A 26204-nucleotide genomic window follows, 5' to 3' on the forward strand; every position below is an offset into this window, starting at 1 on the left:
GGGTGGTAAATACTTTCTTTTCTAAAATTTTTTGGAATTTATTTTATTCTAAAATTTCACATCTTCTAAAAGTTACTTGAGTTATATTTACTTGGGAGGCTCCATGAAGTTTTCAGTAGGAAAATAAAAGTTGCAGTTAATCTGTTAAATCCCATCTCAACCCAAAATGATTTTGGGTGACTTACAGAGCTAAAGTATGAGGGTACTTCAAAAATGTATAGAAAATGGAATTATAAGGTAAGTTATTTTTGTTTAAATAATTTTCAGAATCCATTTATGCTACTTCAAAATAGAATATCATGACCAAAGACAAGTAAAAGATTTTATTCTGTGTGTATTAATCTACAGTCATCATTGTGTATATACTTTTACTTTACAAATGATAAAGTTGACATTAAAAAAAATTTAGATTTGAAATTTCATTTTTAAACAGATAATGTCTTCATTTACTGATAAAGAACTGTTAGCGTATGCAAAAGCAGGAGCTGTGGCTGAAGAGGTCTTAGCAGCAATTAGAACTGTGATTGCATTTGGAGGACAACAGAAGGAACTTGAAAGGTTTGAGTTTGTTTATTAAGTTAAATTCCTTGTTGCCCTGTATGCCCTTTAGATTGACAGTGTTCATTACAAGGGCTTTCTCTCATGCTTGTTTTCTTAAATACTTTAATGGTTATATTAATGCACTACTAATATTCTGGAGAAGTTGAAATTCTGGTTGAACTCTTTATATCTGTTAGTTCAGAGAATTTTCTGGAATTTTCCATGTGAACAATAGAAAACTAGTTTTCTAAAGTTGAATCATTTTATGTGTCTGACTCTGCGTGGGTGCATGTGTGCATGCATGTGTGCATGCCTGTTAAATTATTTGTTGATTCTCTAAGATTGAATGAGTATTTTGTGTACAATCTCTGGGGTATGTGTTCACTTGTTCATTTTTCATCTTTTATCCCTTTGGTTTTATTTTAAAAATAAAACCAAAACACATTTGTACAAAAGTTCAGGATATTTTTTATTATATATAATTTAATTATATATAAAATCCATTTAATTAGATTTCTGATAGTATAGGTGGTAATTTATTGAAGTTTATAACATTCATTAAATTCATTGATTTTTGAGAAAAGCCAGGGATTTCCCATTAAAAATTGGTTCTGACCCATTGATACTGGAATGTCTGGTAGAAGAAATGAAAACTGCTGAAGATGGATGACCTAAACATTGAAACTGAGAAGTTAGAAAAAAGAACAACAAAGTAAAGCATTAGATAGTATTTTTAAAAATTTAAAGAAAATAAAATGGAGTGGGCAGTTGGTACATTGGATAAGGTGCTGTTTGGGAAGCCTGTATCCCACATTGCAATGCTTAGATTCAGATCCTGACTCCACTTCTGATTCTAGTGTCCTGCTAGGCAGCAGAGGATAGCTCAAGAACTTGGGTCCTTGCTACCCCCATGGAAGAACTGGATCAAGTTCCAGGCTCCCGCCCCATTTGTTGGGGACATTTGTGGACCGGTGGATGGAAGATCTTTGTCTCTGCTTCTATTTCTTTATTTTTATTTATTTGTTTTGACAGGCAGAGTTAGACAGAGAGAGAGACAGAGAGAAAGGTCTTCCTTCCGTTGGTTCACCCCCCCAAATGGCCGCTGCAGCTGGCGCTGCGCCAATCCGAATCCAGGAGCCAGGTGCTTCCTCCTGGTCTCCCATGCAGGTTCAGGGCCCAAGCACTTGAGCCATCCTCCACTGCCTTCTTTACCTTTTGAACAGAATGAAAGTAAGTTGCTGGTGCTGCGGCTTACTAGGCTAATCCTTTGCCTGTGGCGCCGGCACACCGGGTTCTAGTCCTGGTCGGGGCACTGGATTCTGTCCCAGTTGCCCCTCTTCCAGGCCAGCTCTCTGCTGTGGCCCGGGAAGGCAGTGGAGGATGGCCCAAGTCCTTGGGCCCCGCACCCCATGGGAGACCAGGAGAAGCACCTGGCTCCTGGCTTTGGATCAGCGCGGTGCGCCAGCGCGGCGGCCATTGGAGGGTGAACCAATGGTAAAGGAAGACCTTTCTCCCTGTCTCTCTCACTGTCTACTCTGCCTGTCAAAAAAAAAAAAAAGAAAAAAAAAGAAAAATTTTTATAGAAAAGTAAAACAAAAAATGGAAGATTGATAAACTTATAAACTAATTCTTTGAACAAACTAATTTTCTGTTTTAAAAAATATAGCTTTATCCTAATAAATTTCAAAACCCTGATGGTATAGATAGTATGCTAGCACAACCAAATAGGAATAATATGAGAAAGGAAAATTAAATGACAATTTCACTTAAATTCATAGGAACAGAAATTTTAAGTAAAAAAATATTAGCTAAAAAGTCCATGTGAGAAATACTAGGTTAAAAAAAAAAATCCTGATTATGTTGGCTTTATCTTATGAATGCAAAGATTATTCAACATTAAGAAATCTTTTAATATAATTAATCATTTACAGATTAAAAGAAATGTTTTGATAGGTGGACTGGAAGCATTAAATATGTATGATTCATGACAGAAACTTACAAAACTGGCAAAAAACATTAACTATCTTTTTAAAAAATATATTTATTTATTCATTTCAGAGTTACACAGAGAGGAAAAGAGAGGCAGAGAGAGAGAGAGGTCTTCCATCCGCTGGTTTACTCCCCAGTTGGCTTCAGCGTTCGGAACCAATCCCAAAGCCAGGAGCTAGGAGTATCTTCTGGGTCTCCCATGTGGCTACAGGGGCCCAAAGGCTTCTTCCATCTTCCATCTTCCACTGCTTTCCCAGGCCATAGCAGAGAGCTGGATCGGAAGTGGAGCAGCCGGGACTCAAACCAGAGCCCATATGGGATGCCAGCACTGCAGGTGGTAGCTTTACCTGCTATGCCACAGTGCCAACCCCATAACTCCCTTAGCCTAATAAAAGGTTACACCCACAGGAAGACCCACAGGAAACATTTACATAATGAGAGCAATACATACAATTTTATCTGTGAATTTGAAAATAATTTTTAAAAACCCAAAAAGCAAATACGGAATGAGACCGGTATGTCTGCTAGCATCATTTTGTTTAGTCTTGCAGTACTATTGGATAAGGCCAAGGAAACTATGAAGAGTATAAATAATAGTAAAACAAAAAGAAATAGAGGTGTGAACAGAGCCATCATTTTTCTCACATGATATGATTGTCTACAAAGAAATTCCAGCGGACTCTAAGCTAACAGAGTACAATAAGATCTCTAGGACTTGATCGGTCTTCAGGATTCATGGCATTCCTATAGATGAGCGATGAACAATTAGAAAATATTTAGTACTTGTGTTTCGTCAACTCTGAGATGCTCATTTTCCCCTATAGTTCATCATTTCTGAAACTAGAATAAAGCTAACAGTGAGTGTCATCTGTCATTTGCCTGGGGTCTGGGTTGAAGTCAGGCTCTTCTAGGCAGGACTTAAGTGTGCTTCTGCCACTCAGCAGGGGCACTACTAGCCAGAGACCTTCTTCTGTTCAATTCTGTCTCTTACTGGCAGTGTAAATGCAACCTCCTACCTGCCTACGGCTGCCTCGGGGTTCAAATTCTCAGGTGCCATAGTTTTCCCTCCCTTCATCTGGTGCCAAGATTGAGAAATGTGAGCTGCCCTGCTACCCCTTACCCGGTGGCATGTGTAGCGCTTCTTATGTGAAGCCATAACCCTTTGGGTTCTAGCTCTACATGGAGTGTCCTGTCCAGCTCCTTTTGTTAGGTAGGAAGTCAGTTATGAGCTTATGTGTGTGTGACAGGCCTAAAGAGAAGACATCTATATGCATCTGCATCTCAAAGTCATCCTAACAATGTTTCAGGGGAAGCCCAGAGTTCGCATCCTGCCTGCCCTGCCCCCTTCTACCTGATAACCTGCCAGGTGGAGGCCCTCACCCCTCCTGCTTCCTGCCTGACAAATCTTCCACAATCTCCCAGGTGCAGCCTAGTATCTGCATCTCAAACACCCTGCTCCCTTCCTCGGTCTGATAACATTTGCATCCATAAAGTCCTTTGTTTCAGACCTTCAAGAGAAGTTTTTCTATTTACATCCAAAAAGCCCTTTGTTCCTAGAGGAGCAGAGGTGGGGAAGCAAGACCCATCTCCTTAAAAACCCCCAGCCTCAACTGGACTGCGCGCTCAGCTCTCTGCATCTTTGCTGAGCCGCCCGCCTGGCCTGGTCAGGTGTAACCTCTCCACTCAAACCTCCCTCCTTCTTCCCCCCCCCTCCCCCGAGTCTCTCAGGCTCTGTCTGGAGAGGTGCCCATCCATCCTTACAGATGTTCCTTCCTAATAAACCTTGCTGTTTTACCTCCCACTACTCTCTGTCTCATGCCTGAATTCTTTCTTGCGCGAAGACAAGAACCCTGCAATTTCTCCGGTAACACTTTCTTATTGCTCCAGAAATTACAACTGTACTTCTTAGAATCAGTGACATCCTAAATTTAAGGTATATGGCAATCTTTTTAAAAGGTTTGTGCAACAAAAGCAATGATGATATTTGGGTTGTAACTTGGATAAGGAAGGAAAGAACATTGTGGGAATCAAGTCCAACATTCACAACGTGTATAAATTTCATAATTTCAGTTCACTAAAGATTTAAAGGAACTCAATTTTTTTAATGGAATGCTTTAATTATCTAGGTACATAAAGATTTTCCCAGAGAAGATGGTGATAAATTTTTAATTAGAAGAATAAGTAAATAGGTTTCCATAGCTGTACTCAGACTCACTTTGTGTGTGGAACTGTTATGCCCCCCAAGTCCGTGGTCCCCCGAAAGTCACACCACCAAAGACCGAAGTTGAAGCTAATAAGCAGGGTCGTTTTTATTTCGAGTTCGAACTCGGGCCTCTCAGTGCCTCCAGGAGAGGAAGCCCTCCGAGAAGCCCCGAGCCTAATTGTTACAGAGTTTTTATTATCCCTTACAAGCAAGTGTTAAGGGGATGCTGTAGATCAAGTTGACACTTCTGATAAGTCCCGGCATCGCAGCTGCTGACTCCGGGGGTAGTGGCTAGTTGTTATCTAAAGCTTTGAACCCTATAGGTATAGATAATTGCTTTACATTCCTGGGCCTGGGTCAGGGTAGGGTCACATCTGGCCAGATGGAGGGAAGGGGAGTGTACAATAACGAGTGCCAGGAATGGGCAGCGGTTCAGATCGTACAATAATCAACTTAATATAGTTACTGGATTACTTAACTCATCACCTAACATAATACATATTATAAAGTCTAGCATTGCTTCTTTTTACTAATGGTTGCCTAACAAGCTAACGTGGTTACACTTTAGGTTACATTAAAATAATAATAACACTAGTACAATGGATAATAAAGGCATAGTAAAAACTGGTTGTGCAGGTGCCTTCTCAGAACTGTTTCTTTAAAAGATATTAATTACTTGAATCCATCTTTGGAAAGACATTCTGGTTTGGAGAATTAAAATTAGTTTTGCCTTGGAAAATGACTAGATACAAGCCTAAAACTTGATGGCCTAATGTTCTACTCTGCTTGACCTTGACCATTTAAAAAAAAACACAAGATTGATTTATTTATTTGAAAGAGTTAACAGAGACAGATATTCAATCTGCTGGTTTACTTCCCAGGTGGCCACAACAGCTGGGGTTGGGCCAAACTGAAGCCAGGAGCCTACAGCTCCATCCAGGTCTCCCATGTGGGTGGCATGGGTTCAAGTACTTGAGCCATCTTTCTCTGCTCTCTGACATGCATTAGCAGAGAGCTGAGTTGGAAGTGGAGCAGCTGGGTTTTGAACTGGAACTCATAGGAGATGCCAGTGTACAGATGGTTGCTTTACTTGTTGCGCCGCGATGCCAGCACCACTGACCACTTCTTAAAAGTTCATTCATTCAGCAAATTTGTCTAATACCTACCACAGGGGCCAGCCTATTTCACCAGCAACCATATGGGCACCAGTTCTAGTCCCAGCTGTTCCACTTCTGATCCAGCTCCCTGCTAATATGCCTGGGAAGGCAGTGGAGGATGGCTGAAGTCCTTGGGCCCCTGCACCCAAGTGGGAGACCTTGAAGAAGCTTCTGGCTCCTGGCTTCAGATTGACTGAGCTCCAGCCATTGCAGCAATTTGGAGAGTGAACCAGTGAATAGAAGACCTCTCTCTGTCCCTCTCTCTCTGTCTTTCAAATAAATAAATCTTAAAGACAACAACACCAACAACAAAAAAAACAACAACAAAAAATCACCCACCACACGCTAGGCACTGTACTGCTCTGAGTTCTCAAAAATGAGTTGGAAATCTGAGAAGCCCTCAGCCCGCATGTGATCCTCAATCAAAACAGTAAATGAATGAGAATATAAGGAAGGAGTCATCTGTGAAATGAATTAAATTGTAGATTTTTAATGTGCTCTGAAAGAATCAGAGTATGCTAATGAGGATGAGGCAGACAAATTAAATTTGGCCAGGAAAGACCTCTTGGAGGGCAGGGGTGCAGTGGGTGGGCAAGTCTCAGAGTGTCCAGAGGTGGCAGGGATTCCGTCTGTTGTGGGAAAATCATGAGGCTTGGATGCTTGGAGCTCAGTGAGTGACAGGAGGTTGGGAAGGGCAGGGGCTTGTTGCAAGCCATGGAGAAGAGTTAGGACTTGATTCCACAGGCATAGAGAAGCAGCTGCAGGTGTTAGCAGGGTCATGGCCATCCACATTGTATTTCAGGACCATTGCTCTGTCAGGGGTCTAGTGAATGCCTGGAAGCTGACGGCAGGTAGCAGCAGTGAGACCTGGCGGAAGGCAGGTATCCGATTATGGTGGCCTTATCTGGAGAGGAGGGAGGAGGAGGGGTGACAGGTACCTCGGCTGGCGGTGGAACTTGTAAGTGGAGTTGATAAGGCTGTTCTTAGGCCAAGCATGATCCTTCAATTTTCTTTCCAGTTCTTTCCCTTCCCTTCCCTTCTTTGTTTCCACACAGGAATAAAAGTCTTAGTCTGACTTTCTCTTCAAATTAACAGATGCAGGAGGAAGTTAGCTCTCTTGGAGTAGAAAATTACCTGAAAGTTAAAATGAGCTTAATTCTATAGTACAGAATAGTTTTGTTCTCCTTAATTTAAGAATGTTTTTCTCTCTTATATATGTCTTGCAAATGTTACATTAGTATTGATTGCTGCTTAATCAAAATTGTTGCTTGCTCTCTTATATGTGGCTAACTTGCATCACTGATTTTCACAATACTTAATATTTTCTGAGTATCAGTGTTTTTATTATACAACTTTAATACGTTTTGGGAACTCCTGCTTTAATTAGCATTTCCATACTAAAGTTTTTAATGAATGAATAATGATTTTTAATATCTGGTTTCATATGTGTAACATTTTATTTAAAAAACTAATTTTAATTTAAAAAATCCTATTGTAAAAGAAATATTGTTTATGTCTCATCCCGCCTTACCCTTTTTTCTTCATTTGTGTTTTCTGGTACCTTAATTATTTTCTTCCTTGTATTGCTTCTTCCTGTGCAATGTGTACCTCGGCTGCATAGGACAACTTCCTGTAAGTGAAACGGTTTCTACATTAGTCTCGGTAAGCAAGAACTGAAATAAAGGAGAGAAAGCATGAGTCATAAGCTTCAGACTGTAACCATGTGTGATATATGCCTAGTAGTACCTTCTGCCTCAGATCAGCTTATAAAGTTTTATGTGTATGAGTGTGTGTGTGTGTGTGCGTGCGTGTGTATTATATGTATGTAAATATCATCTGTTGAGCCATGGTCTTCAAAAGTAATTTCTTTGTTGAGAGATCATAATTGACAAGTTGGGAATTTACATTTGGGAAGCCTAAAATTAGTACTGGTTAATGTCTTATCACCGTGAGGTTCTGTTTAACTTTGGTCTTCGGTGCATATGGTTGGGATATACATTTCCTTTGGCTTGCTTTGTAACTGGTCAGGTAGCTGGTTATAAAACACAGTCATAATGTCAAGGAAGAGTACATGCTTGTGTGTGGCAAGACTTGCACATGCTAGTGGACAGAGTCCTCCAAGGAAAATCAGTGTAATACTACATAATATTTATATAGTCAAGTGTGTTATGGGTTAGAGACCTCATGCTTCTGTATGGAAGTAAGTTCCTTCTTTGAACAGTTATGTAAGCTCCTGCTTTCTGCAAGGCAGCTCTCGGTTCTGCAGAGAATTGTAATTAAGGAGATGAAAACAGAATGAAGGCTCAATGTAAACTCTCTATTTCTCTAATAATTTTTCCTTGGTTCTGTTTTTGCAGAATTCCTTCTTTATCTAACCCTGGGCCCTGTTAGCTTATCTCCACCTCTCCAGCTGGACAGTCGACTTTTAAGTAAAGTCAAGAGACACCGGCTCCTTTGGCTTTCACGTTAGGAACTGAGCATTGTCAGAGTTTAACTGTAATTATCTTTATGTCGTAAGAACTGGAAAAAGAAAACCTATGATCTACCATTTGTTTTACTTGCTTGTTTTTGCCCTCTTTTGTGTAATTCTCTGTACTGTGCTTGCTGTAAGACATATGAATAGGCTAATACAGGGTAGACCTTTGTGCTGTGAACAGGTTAGAGTTATAGATAGGCCGAGATTTTGATTTGCTTACCATTGAGGCAGCTGGAAAGCCCAAGCTACCGAGCCAGAGCGCCTGACTGCAAACAGGGGCTAGCCTTGGTATGATAAACACTGACAGGCTGGATGGAGGGGACGGGCCATAGGCAACCTGTGGAAAGGATGAGGGGAGGACACTGGTACCTCATGATGGGTTATTACACATTTTTCACCTAAATAATCTTGGTAGGCTAGTGATTGTTAAAACAAATATTGATGGAAATAAGGTAAATTGAATAGGTTATTGAAATGTGAAAGCTGTTAGTGATTCAACACTCTTAAAATGCTCTTAACACTTTGAACTGTTCTGTTGGTCCTTTTCACAGTCCCAAAGGGAAGCCAAGAGGGGAACAAACTGTTTCCAAAACTTCCTTAAGATTCAAAGATTTAAACGATTACTTATGTTTAGTACTTCCTAGTATTGTGTCTTCATTTGATCAGGTAATTAAAGAGTTGTGCAGATTTTAAAAGGAAGACATCAGTTTTTTTATGGTTTCTATTTTGTGTATGAAACAACACAAGTTGTGGAAAATCTGATAAATATTTCTCCACTTACTTTACTACCACTAAGACCAGAGAAGGAAGTTTTACAAACACTATCCACACACGAATAACTTAATCTCTATAAGCCTCAGTTTTCTGTTCTACAAGAAGGGGATAAGATATTACCAACATCACAGGATTAAGGTAGGAGCAATAGGAGACATTCATTCCATGTATACTGCAGGGCTCAAAAACCGTCATACTATAAGGATGCATTTCTCGGATTTGTTTGTGATAACTTCTGTTCTTTTTCCCAGGTACAATAAAAATTTAGAAGAAGCTAAAAGAATTGGGATAAAAAAAGCTATTACAGCCAACATTTCTGTGGGTGTTGCTTTCCTACTGATCTATGCATCGTATGCGCTGGCCTTCTGGTATGGAACCACCTTGGTTATCTCAAAAGAATATTCTATTGGACAAGTACTCACTGTAAGTGGTGTATTAAGAAATAAATAATAACTAGAAATGCAAATGAAATCTAGTGCTTTTTGGCTTGACTTTACAGTAATTTTTTTGGAAGACTTGTTTAATAAATAAAAATTTCAGAAGTACAGCTTTTGAATTATAGTGGTTCTTCCCCTGATAACCACCCTCCCACCCACAAACCATCCTGTCTCCTACTCCCTCTCCCATCTCATTCTTCATTAAGATTCATTTGTAATTATCTTTACATACAGAAGATCAATTCTACTAAGTAAATTTTTCAACGGTTTGCACCCACACAGACACACAAAATATAAAGGACTGTTTGAAGACTAGTTTTACCATTAATTCTCATAGTACAACACCTTAAGGACAGAGGTCCTACATGGGGAGCAAGTGCACAGTGACTCCTGTTGTTGATTTAACAATTGACAGTCTTACTTATGACGTCAGTGATCACCTAAGATTCTTGTCATGAGCTGCCAAGGCTATGGAAGCCACTTGAGTTCACAGACTCTGGCCTTATTTAGACAGGGCCATAATGAAAATGGAAGTTCTCTTCTCCCTTCAGAGAAAAGTACCTCCTTCTTTGATGGCCCCTCTTTCCACCAGGATCTCACTCACAGAGATCCTTCATATAGGTCATTTTTTTGCCAGAGTGTCTTGGCTTTCCATGCCTGAAATGTTCTCATGGGCTTTTTAATCAGTTCTGAATGCCTTAAGGGCTGATTCTGAGGCCAGAACGCTGTTTAGGGCATTTGTCATTCTGTGAGTCTGCTGTGTATCCCACTTCCCACGTTGGACCGTTCTCTCCTTTTTAATTCTATCAGTTACTATTAGCAGACCCTGGTCTTGTTTATGTGATCCCTGTGACACTTAATCCTATCTTTATGATCAATTAGTGTGTGCTAAACTATATATCTCCTCCCTCTCTTATTCCCACTCTTATTTTATTTTTATTTATTTATTTTTGACAGGCAGAGTTAGTGAGAGAGAGAGACAGAGAGAAAGGTCTTCCTTCCGTTGGTTCACCCCTCAAATGGCTGCTGTGGCCGGTGCACCGCGCTGATCCGAAGCCAGGAGCCAGGTGCTTCCTCCTGGTCTCCCATGCGGGTGCAGGGCCCAAGCACATGGGCCATCCTCCACTGCCTTCCTGGGCCACAGCAGAGAGCTGGACTGGAAGAGGAGCAACCAGGACAGAATCCGGCGCCCCAAGCGGGACTAGAACCCGGGGTGCCGGCGCCGCAGGTGGAAGATTAGCCTAATGACCGCGGCGCCGGCCCCCACTGTTATTTTTAACAGGGGTCAATTTTCAGTTGGATTTAAACCCCTAAGAATAACTGTGTTAATTAAAGAGTTCAACCAATGGTGTTAAGTAGAAAAAGAAATTTACAGTAATGTATTTTGAACAATTTCTGAATGCACTATTAGGTTGAAAAAGTGGGAAGGAAATTAGAGCCTCCAACAATCAGTTTTGTTATTTCTGCAGTCTTTTGCAGTGTTTCTCTAGTAGCCTAAATAATAGTAACCTTGCTAATCTATCTAAGGCATGAATGTTCATTTGGTAAGATTGTGCCACACTTGATGCTAAGCATTTTACTTTTACTTTTCAATTTGCTGTTCACAATAAGAAATGACAAAATACACACTTTAAACTTATTTTCATATTCTTTGGAATGACAGCTAATCATCTCACAAATTCATGGTACTATAAATTGTTATGCTTCCTAAAAAATACTCTGTAAATTTTTTACATTTTAGACCTTTTCAAAAAAATTATTAGGAGGGGTTGGTGCTGTGCCGGAGCTGGCATCCCATATGGGCACCTATTTGTGTCCTGGCTGCTCTACTTCCAATTTAGCTCCCTGCTAGTGGCCAGGGAAAGCAGTAGAAGATGGCCCAAGTGTTTGAGCCTCTGTACTCACGTGGGAGACCTGGAAGAAGCTCTTGGCTCCTGGCTTTGGATCCACCCAGCTCCGACCGTGTGACCATTTGGGGAGTGAACCAATTGATGAAAGACTTCTCTCTGTGTCTCTCTCTTTCTGTACCTCTGCCATTTGAATAAATAAATAAATCTTCAAAAAATTATTTGGAGACAGAAGCAGACAAAAAGAGTTTCTGTGTATCAGTTCCCTCCTATCGAGCCCTCAGGTGCCGTGGCTGGACTGGGGCTGAGTCATGATCAGTATTCCCATGTGGGTGGCCGGGACCCAACTACTGGAACCATCACTTCTGTCTCCTAGGGTCTGCATTAGCAAGAACCTGGACTTGGGAACAGAGCAGGAGCTCAAATGCATTTACTTCAACGTGGGATGTGGGCATCTTAACCAGTAGGCCTGGTGCCCATTCCTACGTTATAGACCTTTGAACAAGCAGAGAGGCTTGTTATTTGACATTATCCTCATTTATTTAGAGATGATGAAACAGTCAGAAACCCAAGTTTGTGCTGTATTTTGATGTAGCAGAGTGACTCATTTCCTTTTTCATAAGGGAAATACAATTAAGTTGAGTTAATGAGAGACCATATTTTATTGAAATGCTTGAAGCGGTTCTCTTTGTCAGGAACCAGGTTTGTAATACAGATACAGAAATGGCCCTTCTTGCTTTTTCAAACCGTGTGTACTCAGACATGTGTGAGGCTGTTCCCTCAGGAATGGCTTTTACCAGAAGGTATTTTCCTAGGATGGTGATGCTGCGGTGAGGTATGTTCTGTTGAACTGAAAGTTGGTGACCAGTTTAAATCCCCATTCACTGAATCCGTTCACAAACTGGAGGCACCCAGAGTAGTGACAGTGGGATTTGATATCAGTCCCAGTTGATTCAGATTCCCTCATGCCACCTGCTGGCTGGGTGACTTGCAGTGGCCATCTACACTTCTTTTTTTTTTGACAGGCAGAGTGGACAGTGAGAGAGACAGACAGAGAGAAAGGTCTTCCTTTGCCGTTGGTTCACCCTCCAGTGGCCGCCGCGGCCAGTGCATTGCGCTGACCTGAAGGCAGGAGCCAGGTGCTTCTCCTGGTCTCCCATGGGGTGCAGGGCCCAAGCACTTGGGCCATCCTCCACTGCACTCCCGGGCCACAGCAGAGAGCTGGCCTGAAAGAGGGGCAACCGGGACAGAATCCGGCACCCTGACCGGGACTAGAACCCCGTGTGCCGGCGCCTCAAGACAGAGGATTAACCTATTGAGCCGCATCTACACTTCTATGCCTCCTTTGGCTCTTCTAGCAAAGGCCATGCCAGGAGTGGTGTGCCCTGACTTCCACTGTTGTCGGAAGGAGTGGCTGAGACGATTATGTAGAGTCACTCCAGACAGTTTGATTCTTGTGTGATTTATGAAGAGACAAGTTGTGACATTGGTTCTCTTCAGCCCAAAGAAGAACAGAGTTGGGTATTTACCAGTAAGAAGCTGATTTGGGGACCGGCGCTGTGGCTCACTTGGTTAACCCTCTGCCTGCAGCGCTGGCATCCCATATGGGCGCCGAGTTCTATTCCCAGCTACTCCTCTTCCAGTCCAGCTCTCTGCTGTGGCCCGGGAGTGCAGTGGAGGATGGCCCAAGTGCTTGGGCCCTGTACCCGCATGAGAGACCAGGAAGGAACACCTGGCTCCTGGCTTCAGATCGGCACAGCGCCAGCCGTAGTGGCCATTTGGGGAGTGAAGCAATGGAAGGAAGACCTCTCTCTCTCTCTCTCTCCCCCTCTCACTATCTATAACTCTACCTGTCAAATTTTTTTTAAAAAAAAAAGCTGATTTGCATGAAACCCACAAACTTGTTTCCCAGTTCTAAGAGAGATGGCAGTGTGGGGAGGAATGGGAGATACAGCCTGATAAAGAATCATGCCATAGTTGTGTGTGCTTTGTAATTTTTAAAATTTATTTATTTTTAAAGATTTATTTATTTATTTTAAAAACAGTTACCAAGAGGCAGAGACAGAGAAGTCTTCCATCTGCTGATTAACTCTCCAAATGGCTGCAATGGCCAGAACTAAGCTAATCTGCAGCCAGGAGCTTCTCCAGGTCTCCCACTTGGGTGCAGGGGCCCAAGCACTTGGGACATCTTCTACTGTTTTCCTAGGACATAGCAGAGAGCTGGATCAGAAGAGGAACATCCAAGACACTAACTGGCGCCCATATGGGGTATTGGCACTGCAGGCAGCAGCTTTACCTGCTATGCCACAGCACTGGCCCCATATGTGCTTTATAATTTACTAAAGATTTTCATAGGTAATTTCATCCAATTCACTATGTAGAGAAAACAGAATCTTGCCAGATTTTGCAAATAAAGGAATTAAAGCCCAGAGATTCCAAGAGAATAGTATAAAGTTACGTAATAACTGGTTCATCCTAATGCAGGGTTCAGAACCCAGTCTTCTCTCTCTCCAGTGTTTGTTTCTATTTCACACTCTGATACTAAATAGAAATTCCTAGGCATTAAAGAAATACATGAATATTCTGTTAGAATATTCTGTTATATAGAACTTACACTGTTGTTTTACTGAGCAACAGAAGCTAATTACTCATTCTCAGCAGTCAGGGGGTCAGCGCTATGGCATAGTGGGCTAAGCCTCCAGCTGCAGTGTCAGCATCCCATATGAGTGCCAGTTCTAGTCCCAGCTGCTCCACTTCCAATACAGCTCTCTGCTATGGCCTGGGAGAGCAGTGGAGGATAGCCCACGTGCTACACCTGCTTGGGAGACCTGGAAGAAGCTCCTGGCTTCAGATTGGTTCTGCTCTGCCCATTGTGGCCATTTGGGGAGTGAACCAGCTGATGGAAGACCTCTCTCTCTCCTTCTCGCTATAACTCTTGCAGATAAATAAATTCTTTTAAAAAAAAGGTCAAGGAAAGTATTGAAACTTTTAAAGTGTATTTTATATTTCTATTAAAAGTTATTTTATTTTTAATTGATGAATTGTATTATCTGGAATACAATGTAATGTTTTGCTGTTATATGTATGCAGTGTGGAATGATTCAATACAGTTAATTGACAAAGCTGCCACCCCACTTACTTGACATTTTTGGCAGTGATACGTATGAGTACTCTGTTGGTTATTAACTTTTAAAATATCTTTAACGCCCATTGGTCATATGTTGCCTTGCCATTTGAAAATTGAATTAGCTCTATTGGAAGAAAAACGAAGTATAAAAATAGTTGCGCTATACATTGAGTAAATCTATAGTTTTCCTTCATATTCTTCAGGTCTTCTTTTCTGTATTAGTTGGAGCTTTCAGTATTGGCCAGGCATCTCCAAATGTTGAAGCATTTGCAAATGCAAGAGGAGCAGCTTATGAAATCTTCAGGATCATCGATAATGTAAGTCTGAGATGGCCCTTGAGTCACACATTTCAAAGATTTTCCGGTTAAAAGTCACTTTGACAGTTTACCCAGCTTTCTGTGATGTGTCACTAAAAGTCATTCTTACAACCAGGTAATATCCTAAAATTTTAATCTGTTTAGAAGCCGAGCATTGACAGCTACTCGGAGGCCGGGCACAAACCAGATAATATTAAAGGAAATTTGGAATTCAGAAATGTTCATTTCAGCTACCCTTCTCGAAAAGAAGTTAAGGTACAGTGATCTGTGGTTACTTGGTGATTAAGCAGTCGACTGGATGAGGAGTTTAGAGATTGTAGAAACACTGTTTAAACAGAATATTGATTTGAACTGTTCATTCATAAACCCATGTCTGTGAATTTCCTGCAAGTTTCTCTCTTACTTGTCCTTGTAGATCTTGAAGGGGCTCAACCTGAAGGTGCAGAGCGGGCAGACGGTGGCCCTGGTGGGGAACAGTGGCTGTGGGAAGAGCACGACCGTCCAGCTGATGCAGAGGCTCTACGACCCCACGGATGGCGTGGTGAGAGGACTCAGGCTGAGCAGTCGCTATTACAGATTGTTCCCAGGTGATTCCCACTGCCAGTGAATGACAATCCCGTCCCTCTCCCGCCTCTTTGTTTCAGGTCAGCATTGATGGCCAGGACATCAGGACCATGAACGTGAGGTATCTGCGGGAAATTACTGGTGTGGTGAGTCAGGAACCTGTGTTGTTCGCCACCACGATTGCTGAGAACATCCGCTATGGCCGAGAAGATGTCACCATGGATGAGATTGAAAAGGCCGTCAAGGAAGCCAACGCCTATGACTTTATCATGAAGCTACCTAATGTGAGTCCTTGTCCCCTTATCTCTAGAGGTGCCAAGAGCAGGGGCTGGCTGATGCATAGGAGGCTGGAAGACCACTGGCAGTTGGAAGAAGTCTTTTTTTTTTTTAATTTTATTTAATAAATATAAATTTCCAAAGTACATCTTATGGATTACAATGGCTTTTCCCCCCCATAACTTCCCTCCTACCTGCAACCCTCCCATCTCCCACTCCCTCTCCCATTCCATTCACATCAAGATTCATTTTCAATTATCTTTATATACAGAAGATCAATTTAGTATATATTAAGTAAATATTTCAACAGTTTGCACCCACACAGAAATATAAAGTGTAAAGTACTGTTTGAGTACTAGTTACAGCATTAATTCACATTGAACAACACATTAAGGACAGAGATCCCACATGAGGAATAAGTGCACAGTGACTCCTGTTGTTGACTTAACAAATTGACACTCTTGTTTATGGTGTCAGTAATCTCCCTAGGCTCTTGTCATGAGTTGCCAAGGCTATGGAAGCCTTTTGAGTTTGCCAACTCTGATCTTAATTGGACAAGGTCATAGTCAAAGTGGAAGTTCTCTCCTCCCTTCAGAGAAAGGTACCTCCTTCTTTGATGGCCCTTTCTTTCAACTGGGATCTCACTCGCAGAGATCTTCCATTTAGGTTTTTTTTTTTTTCTTTCTTTCTTTCTTTTTTTTTTTTTGCCAGAGTGTCTTGGCTTTCCATGCCTGAAATACTCTCATGGGCTCTTCAGCCAGATCCGAATGCCTTAAGGGCTGATTCTGAGGCCAGAGCGCTGTTTAGGACATCTGCCATTGTATGAGTCTGCTGTGTATCCCACTTCCCATGTTGGATCGTTCTCTCCCTTTTTAATTCTATCAGTTAGTATTAGCAGACACTAGTCTTGTTTATGTGATCCCTTTGACTCTTAGACCTATCATTATGATCAATTGTGAACTGAAATTGATCACTTGAGTTAGAAACATGCCAGGGGATTCCAATTCAGTCCCATCAAGGTGGCATGTGCCAATGCCATCTCACTAGTCCCAAGTGATCAATTTCAGTTCGCAGAAGTCTTTTCTAAGGAAGACTGTATTTTGTTAGTTTTTAAAAATTTTTACTTATTTGAGAGGTAGAGTTACAGACAGAGGGAGAGACAGAAAGGTCTTCCATCTGCTAGTTCACTCCCCAAATGGCCACAGTGGCTGGAGCTGGGTTGATCTGAAGCCAGGAGCCAGGAGCTTCTTCAGAGTCTTCCACTTGGGTGCAGGGGCCCAAGCACTTGGGCCATCTTCTACTGCTTTCCTAGCCATAGCAGAGAGCTGGATCAGAAGAGGAGCAGCTGGGACACTAACTGGCACCTTTATGGGATGCTGGTGATGCAGACGGAGGCTTTGGCTACTGCGCCTCAGCTCCAGCTCCAAGGAAGACTGTTTTCTTCAGATTTGAAAACTGTAAGAGCATAATCAACTAGTGGTGGATGTTTCAAAATTGGTGTTGGTTGAGGCTAAGTTTTGAATAACTGGGTTGTGTTGCCCGTGAACCCTGTGGTTTTAGGGGATTACTTCCCAGTGGACAGTGTGAGCTGAGATAGCGTGTTCTTTTGCTAAATCCTTCCATGTTTTCTATTGTAGAAATTCGACACTCTGGTTGGAGAAAGAGGGGCCCAGCTGAGCGGTGGGCAGAAGCAGAGGATCGCCATTGCCCGTGCCCTGGTTCGCAACCCCAAGATCCTCCTGCTGGACGAGGCCACCTCAGCCTTGGACACAGAAAGTGAAGCTGTGGTTCAGGTGGCTCTAGATAAGGTGTGTGAGCCTCAGTTCAGCCTGGCTGCTGAGCACCAGAACTTTCCACTGTTAATTCTTTTTGGTATGAATCTTAGAAGAGGAAATTTCTGATAGCTTTTGGGTGATCTCTTTAGCTGTTAAAAGCATCAGGCTTCTTTGAAGACTTTCTCTGTATTCTTATTCAGTTTGTTTATTTCTCTAAATTTTTTTAAGACTTATAATGAATAAATTATTACCTGAACTCTCCTGTAGTTCTTTTTAATTAAAAGAGAAACGTAGGTACAAATGAAAATCTGTCTTCATCATGAACATGGGTATAGGGATAACCCTGATATTTAGATTTTGAAAGCTTGTAATACCAATAAGGAGACATCTGCAAGATTTTAACTGCCACTTCTGGGGTGTAGGAAAGAGAAACCTTTTGACCCCAGGATAAAGAGAAAGAGCCTGTGATGTGGGAAATGTGCCTAAGACATGACGTCCTTGGCTACCAGCAGAGTTCGACTTTTCTGCAGTTCTCGTGTCCTGTGACTCACTTCCCAATCAGGGTTTGCATGCTCACCATGTGCCAGGCAAGCTCCGTGAGGACAGGGAGCGTGGAGATCTTTGGATCAGAGGTGCTCTGAGTCACAGTGTCTCAGCAGAGCCCAGAGATGAACCTGTTTTTTTCTAGCTCTCTCCTTCTCTTTTTATTTATTTATTTATTTATTTACTTATTTATTTATTTACAGGCAGAGTGGACAGTGAGAGAGAGAGAGAGAGACAGATAGAAAGGTCTTCCTTTGCCGTTGGTTCACCCTCCAATGGCCGCCGCAGCTGGCACGCTGTGGCCAGCGCACCGCGGCCGGCACACTGCGCTGATCTGAAGGCAGGAGCCAGGTACTTCTCCTGGTCTCCCATGGGGTGCAGGGCCCAAGCACTTGGGCCATCCTCCATTGCACTCCTGGGCCACAGCAGAGAGCTAGCCCGGAAGAGGGGCAACTGGGACAGAATCCGACGCCCTGACCAGGACTAGAACCTGGTGTGCGGGCGCCGCAAGGCGGAGGATTAGCCTAGTGAGCCGCGGCGCCGGCCCTCCTTCTCTATTAAGACAACACTGCGTGTTCCTTCCAACATCCTGCCAGTGTGATCAGTAGATTGTTGAAGAAGCAGCTCACTAAACATTGTGTGAACCTAAACAGAAGCAGATGGAATTGTGTTTGCTTTTTTCCCCCCCTTCCCTTTGCCTGTGTGTGATTTTACATCTGTGTTTTCTCACTATTTTGCTTATTTGTGTGTTGTTATTCTACTATGGAACTATGTATTAAATTATAAGCGAACGCAATTTTAAAAAGTTGTACTTAAAAATAATTTTCCTGGGGCCAGCGTTGTAGTGTAGTAGGTAAGGCTCCCTTCCATTTATTGCGTATACATTTATTGTATATGAGAACTTTGCTGCCTTACATTTGTTGTCTGACTTGATCATCCAGGTGGTTCTATGAGTTGGGACATCAAGGTTCACAGGGCTGTTTTGTACCAGCACAGCACACTGTCCTGTGTTTGTTTTCATTGGTCAGTGCCTGGGCTGTAGGGTTTTGTAATTTTTTATAAGTCCCTGATTATTACTGCAAACAGATTGATAGAGGTTAAGTAAAATACTTAAGGACATACATAGAGGCAGGTGTTGTGGTGCAGAAAGTTAAGCTTCTACTTAGGATGCCTGTATTCCATACACCAGTGCCTGGGATTAAGCCCCAGTTCCTACACTTCTGATTGAACACCTGCTAAAGCACCTGGGAGGTGGCAGATGCTGGCCTGAGTACCCATGTGGCAGAACCAGATGGAGTTCCTGGCTTCCAACTTTGGCCTGGCTTAACCCTAACTGCTGTGGGCATTTGAGGAGTGAAAGCTCTCTCTCACTCTCACTCTCACTCTCACTCTCACTCTCACTCTCACTCTCACTCTCTTTCTCTCTGTGTGTGTGTGTCTCTCTCTGTGGAATTTAAGTAAATATTTTAAAGAAAGACGTAAATCTTTTAGAAGATCTTTAGAGGTGTGTATATCAGTATGTGAACGCTGTGTCTGTGTTTAGTATAATACATTTTAAACCATTATCGGTTGAACATATATTTACTGAAGTCACAGATTATCTCAGATAGCTTTAAAGATTTATAATGTCCAAAGTGTTGGTGTTCAGTTAATATAAGTGGAATAAATGAGTTTTTTGGCATGTAATTGTTAAACATGTTCTTTAAAAATTTTCTCTCTTTAGGCTAGAAAAGGCCGCACGACTATTGTGATAGCTCACCGCCTGTCTACAGTTCGCAATGCTGATGTCATCGCTGGATTTGATGATGGAGTCATTGTGGAGAGAGGGAATCATGAGGAACTCATGAAACAGAAAGGCGTTTACTTCAGACTTGTCACAATGCAGGTGTGGTTTAACTCTAGAATTTTCCAGAATTTCCCAGTTGATAATATGATTTTGCTGGGCTCAATGCTATTAGTTGATTTTCCTTGAGAAGTAGGAAATAATACTTGAGGGATTCATGATTAGACCAGTGTTTTAAATAACTTTTCTCTTTTGAAAGGAGAAGTGAAGGATCATGAGATAGGAGTTAAAAAGGTTTAAAGTGAGCTTTTATCAACAGTAGCAACATGTGGCTGCTGAGCATTAGAAGGCCGGTTAATCTGAACTGAAATGCTGTTCAGCAGAAAATGCACTCCAGAGGTACCGGTATTTTGGCACAGCAGGTTAAGCCACTGCCTGCAATGCTGGCATCCCATATGAGTGCTGGTCCCAGTCCTGGCTGTTCCACTTCTGATCCAGCTCCCTGCTAATGCACCTAGGAAAGCAGCAAAAGGTGGCCCAAGTGCTTGGGCTCCTGCCACCCACTTGGGAGACCTGGATGAAGCTCCTGGCTCCTGGCTTCAGCCTGGCCCAGCCTCGGCCATTGTGCCCATTTGGGGAGTGAGCCAGTGGATGGAAGATCTTTCTCTTCTCCTTTTCTTCTGTAACTCTGCCTTTCAGATAAATGAATAAATATTTTAAAGAATGCTTGCTAGAATCTTAAGAATGATACTCTAAAAATAAAATATCAGTAGTTTTTAAATACCGATTATATGTTAAAATAGTATCATTGGGCTGGCGCCGTGGCTCAACAGGCTAATCCTCCACCTGGCGGCGCCAGCACACCAGGTTCTAGTCCCAGTTGGGGCACCGGATTCTGTCCCGGTTGCCCCTCTTCCAGGCCAGCTCTCTGCTGTGGCCCGGGAGTGCAGTGGAGAATGGCCCAAGTGCTTGGGGCCTGCACCCCATGGGAGACCAGGAGAAGTACCTGGCTCCTGCCTTCGGATCAGCAAGGTGCGCCGGCTGCAGCGCACCGGCCGTGGCGGCCATTGGAGGGTGAACCAATGGTAAAGGAAGACCTTTCTCTCTGTCTCTCTCTCTCACTGTCCACTCTGCCTGTCAAAAATAAAAAAAATAAAAAAATAGTATCATTGGTTATTGATAATAACTTATAAGGTTAAATAAAATATGCAATTAAGATTGATTTTACTTCTTTTCACATGTTTAATGTGACTTCTGGAAAATTTTTAAAGACGAATACAACTCATGTAGGGCTTGCTCCACATTGTTGTTGACAGCAGTGATCCAAAGCAAGCTTGATTGAGCCAGATACCCACAAGAAGGAGATGACCAGATCAGATACATGGGCTGGATGTCATGTTTTCACATACTGAGTGGGGTTCCTTCATATTTAATGGTCTTCATTTTCAAATCTGTAATAAAAAAGAGTTGGGCAGTTGGTACAGCAGTTAAGCTGTTGCCTGGAAACTTACAACCTAAATTGGAGTGCCTGGGTTTGAATTTCAACACTTCTAATTCCAGCTTCCTGCTGACATGTACCCTTGGAGGTAGCAAGTGATGACTCAAGGACTTGCGTCAGTGCCACCCATGTGGGAGACCCAAGTGGAGTCCCGGACTCCTGGTTTCCACCTGGTCCAGCCCTGGCTGTTGTGTGCATTTGAGAAGTGGACCAGCAGATGAAAGAGCTCTCTCTGTCTTTCTGTTTCTATCTCTCTGTCTCTCTACCTGTCAGATTAATAAAAATGAAACACTTTTTTAAAAATCACATATACGAAACATCACTTTACTTTCATCCTTTCCTGTAATTACTTAAAATACCATTTTCCTTGATACCTGGTGTTCACTGTTTGGTTTTTATTGGTTAACTGAGCCTTACCAGTTTACATATGATTTTTATTTATTTTAGACAGCAGGAAATGAAATTGATTTAGAAAATGCAGCTAGTGAATCTAGAGGTGAAAAAATGGATTTGGTGGAAATGTCTTCCAAAGAGTCAGGATCCAGTCTGATAAGAAGGAGATCAAGTCACAAGAGTTTTCATGGAGCTCAAGGCCAAGATGGAAAGCTTAGCACGACAGAGGCCCAGGTAAGGAGGAAGAGGTACAGTTTTATACCCTAAATTCCCTCACCATGGCTCCTTGGCCTTAATGGGTTGGGAGTGGGTAGGAGTGGATACAAGCACTGTCCCCCAGACCAGTCCTCAGCCAAAATGTGACCATTTTGGAATCAGTTTTGAATTGAAGAATGAGCATTTACAGGACAGGATATTTAGCCCTAGAATTTGTAGTATAGACTATAGTGTATCATCAAATATAAAAATTTCTATCCTGTTTATCCTTCATCGATATTCCTGTTAGGTTCTGAATGCCAGATGAGAATTCATTTTTGTGGAATCGTCACTCATTTTTTAAGATAAGTGAGCACCCTAACATTTCTGTTAGTACTTTTATGGAAGCTGAAAATCTGCCAATTGATAAGGAGTAAGAATCAGATGTGTTCCATTAGGAAACTGTGCACGTGGAAGAACTGTACATCACTTAATCAGCTCTCCATTCCTTTTTCTAATTAGTCTGTGGTGATATTTTATGTTTTCCAGGATGAAAATGTACCTCCAGTTTCCTTTTGGAGGATTATGAAGCTGAATTTAACTGAATGGCCTTATTTTTTGGTGGGTGTAATTTGTGCCATTATAAATGGAGGCCTACAACCAGCATTTGCAGTAATATTTTCAAAGATTGTAGGAGTAAGTGTTCATGTCTCTTTTTCTTTTAAATTTACTTGTGAGTTCTGGCTGAAGAATGAATGGACCTTTTGTATTTCTACCACAATACATACACCAGAAAAACCATGCACCTTCCTGTTAGACTAGCTGGCTTGGTGATATAACTGGAAGTCTGGTTTGCCATAGGAAAGCTGCCTTGTGAAACTTTGCCCTGGCACTCAATGTCTGTCCAAGGCCCTGGAGACCAGTTCCCTGAAATACTCAGTAAGACCACTGAGATGACTTTCCCATCCCCGTATATGTGTACTCACCAAGACACGAGTAAGCCTAGCATGGTCCCTCTGCAAGATGTCGTTCTCATCTCAGTTGTCAGGATGGAAGCAAAAAGGACCACCTTCCTAAAGACTGACCATGGTGTGTTGAATCTGCCCAATTTTAATGGTGGCATTTCCTTCCTTCCCTCCTCCCCTCCTCTTTTCCTCCTTTCCTTACTTCCCTCCTTCCCCCCCCCCTTTTTTTTTTTAAAAAAGATTCATTTGAAAGAGTTATAGACAAAGAGAGACTTTTCATCTCCAGTTCACTCTCCAGATGGTTGCAACAGCTAGCACTGGGTCAGGCCAAAGCAAGCAGCCTGGAATTTTATCCAAGTCTCCCATGTGGGTGGCAGGAGCCCAAAGACTTGGGCCATCTTCCTCTGCTTTTCCCAGGCCATTAGCAGGGAGCTGGATCAAAAGTGGAGCAGCTGGGACAAGAACCGGCAGCCATATGAGATGCAGCGTCGCAGGAGGCGGCTTTACCCGCCATGCCGCAACACCAGCCTAATGGTGGCGTTTCTCATGGTCAGGAATGCTCTCTGGTCCGTGACAGATGTACAGACTTTAAGCTCAAGATCCCCTTGCCATAAATGTTGAAATTGTGAAGAAAGATTGATCCAAAGATGTGTATGTCAAACACTATCTTGCATTTAGCAAAAACATGTAACTAGTCAGGTCTGCCCATGCCTGGCTGACTTTTTTCAGGTTGACATTCAAGAAATACGTTTTCAGTGCCTGTTCTGTGCCAGGCAGTTTTTCCAGGTGCTGAAATAGTAGGAGACTAAGTGTCCGATTCCATGCAGCGTGTGTCGGGGCACAGGGTCTGCAGACTTTGGGGAGACCTAGAGGGTAAATGTCTCGGGCTCCGCAGACCACGAGGTCCATGTTGCAGATACTCACCTCTGCCCTTGGAGTAAGAAAGCCAGCACATGCAGTGTGGGGACCAGCGAGCATTTCTGTGTCCCAGCAAATCTGTGTAAACATTTGGCCAGTGGCCCCCAGTTCTACAAACATACTCTGACATGTGTCTTACAGACAGGGAGGTAGAGGTATCATCAGAAAGACGAAAAATGGCAGGGGTTAGGAATGGGTTTGGCTGTGTGTAACAAACACTCAGTGTATGGATTTTACATTTTTCTTTCTTTGTTTAGCAGTAGGTCTGGAGATATGTGGTCCAGGGCTGGCACCTTAGCTCCTCGATATTAGATGTATAACCAGCCTTTTGCCTCATTGAATGAGGTGGGCTCTGGGTTAGATTGGTAAATTTTACATCTTTGAGTTATCCTTTGCTGGATGTGTTACCTTGAACAAGTCAATTAACCTCTCTGTACTTCATTTTTTTCTCTGTAAAATGGTGATAATAAAGCAAACTTCAGGGGCTAGACTCTGAGAATAAAAGGAAGAGTGTACATGAATTTGCTTGGAATCATGCCAGCACAGGATAAGAATTTAGTAATAAATTATGATTTTTGTTGGAAGAAAAATTGACCTCAGAATACTTTTTAAACAAAGAATGAAGTTGCTCAGATTGGGTTAGGCATGTGGCCACCTTACAATACTGATTGTGACTCACTGTGAAGGGAAGCGTGTGCTAACTTCCCCTGTTGAGTGCTATTCACTGTGCTCCTTGAGCCCAGGACATCCCTTTAACCCTCTGTCTCTGGAAGGTTTCATGTAGGTGGTCTGGCTGTCATTCCCAACTGGCCGTCCTACAAAGAAGGCTTGCTCAAGCACCCGCTTTGTCTTTGCAAGGCCTCTGCCAACTGAGTGGTTACTTCTCTCTAGTTCACCAAAACCACATCAGCCTAATGTCCTCAATACAGGGGGACAGTTAGAAGTGTCCGAGTTGTAGAACAATGATTTGCCACACACTGTGGTTCCCCAGAAGGGGAAGAGGAGAGTACAGTTGTGCACTGCCAAACCTACTGCAGCAAGACATGGCTTCAGAAAGCAGACACTTTTAAGGCTGGCTTCGAGAAAGCCACCCTGATGTCAGAGTGGGGCTCTCCCTCCATATACCGTGCTGGATGAGAAATGGGTTAGACCCAGAGTGGCTTCTGCTGTGACTGAACTGAAACCCCTTTAAAAACTTTCTCACAGGTTTTCACAAGAAATGATGATGATGAAACAAAACGGCGGAATAGTGACCTGTTTTCCTTGTTGTTCCTCATCCTTGGAATTATTTCCTTTATTACATTTTTCCTTCAGGTAAATGTGCACATTTTCACTTTGTTCATTTGGGGAAATGAATCATTATTCAACTGGGGAGTTATAAATGTGTGTGTGGTTTACCTTTTGTTAGAATTGCTTCTCTATTAATTTAGCTGTTAACCAATTCTTTTAAACAATTAAACGGTTGTGCAAATTGATTTTTTACTTATTTAACTAACTTATTAAATTTAGTTTTTGAAGAGATACAGAGAGAGAGAAAGGTACTGAGAGAGATCCTGTCTTCTGATGCAGTCCCCAGATGCCTACGATGGCCAAGACTGGATTTGGGGCTGGAACCAGAAGCCAGGAACTCAGTCCACGTCTCCCACATGAAAGGCAGAGACCTAGCTACTCAGTCCATCAACTGCTGTCACCCAGCTTTGGCAGGAAGGTGGAATCTGGAGCTGGAATTGGGAATTAAACCCAGGCACTCTGGTGTGGAGATGCAGGCATCTTCACTGGTGCCTCAACAGGCCAAATGCCCACCCCAAACCAATTCAAAAAATACAAATTAAAATAAGTATGTTTTGCCTCCTACAGCTCCATTGCTTACCTTTTCCTCTCCACTTGTAGCTTCCCCAAGTGGAAATATTTATGGAATCAGAGGCAACAGAGTGTTTGATCTAAAACCATGGTAGGAAATGGAAGGTGGGGACTCCGAAATGAAGTTTGGGGACCCGATAGTAAGATTGGATGTAATGCAAACACTCAAATGCCTACTTTCAAAGAAGTGACAGCAAGCAGACAAAACCCCACTTGACCCTGATTTAAGAAGAGTTTGAAGAGTTTATCTCTCAGCTTTTGCCACAGTTAGAAAGAGCCCTTTTAATGATGGTAGAGCATCAGTCCTGAAACTTAAACTGTAGGAAACGTTAGTAAAGGACGAGATGTTAGCACTTGCAGAGCGTTTGGCTGAAATGGAATTGCAGAGGAACTAAGCCAGTGGGGTTTTAGCATTAGATCCAGGTGCAAGTGTCACCAGTTTCTGGTTTTGTGTCTTAGAAAATAAGTAACTTAAACTTTCTAAGCCTCACAGTCCTTATCTGTGAAATAGGGATGATGGTGCCTGCCCACTCTTGATGATTGAAAGAGATGATGTGACAAGGTGCC

General features: G+C 42.5%; 1 protein-coding gene across 2 annotated transcripts in view; it reads left to right on the forward strand.

Moving 5' to 3' along the window:
• ABCB1 (ATP binding cassette subfamily B member 1) overlaps nt 1-26204 on the forward strand; it is a 101327-nt gene that overhangs the window by 42214 nt on the left and 32909 nt on the right. For both annotated transcript variants that reach the window (XM_062179543.1, XM_062179544.1), the window contains 11 exons: nt 434-558; nt 9391-9562; nt 14754-14867; nt 15012-15122; nt 15283-15408; nt 15512-15715; nt 17345-17515; nt 19749-19910; nt 21754-21933; nt 22444-22590; nt 24984-25091. In XM_062179543.1, coding sequence (XP_062035527.1) covers nt 434-558; nt 9391-9562; nt 14754-14867; nt 15012-15122; nt 15283-15408; nt 15512-15715; nt 17345-17515; nt 19749-19910; nt 21754-21933; nt 22444-22590; nt 24984-25091 — 1620 coding nt within the window. The remainder of the gene's footprint in view (nt 1-433; nt 559-9390; nt 9563-14753; nt 14868-15011; nt 15123-15282; nt 15409-15511; nt 15716-17344; nt 17516-19748; nt 19911-21753; nt 21934-22443; nt 22591-24983; nt 25092-26204) is intronic.

This window comes from Lepus europaeus, chromosome 20 (assembly GCF_033115175.1).
Source record: "Lepus europaeus isolate LE1 chromosome 20, mLepTim1.pri, whole genome shotgun sequence".
NCBI classification, from domain to species: Eukaryota; Metazoa; Chordata; class Mammalia; order Lagomorpha; family Leporidae; genus Lepus; species Lepus europaeus.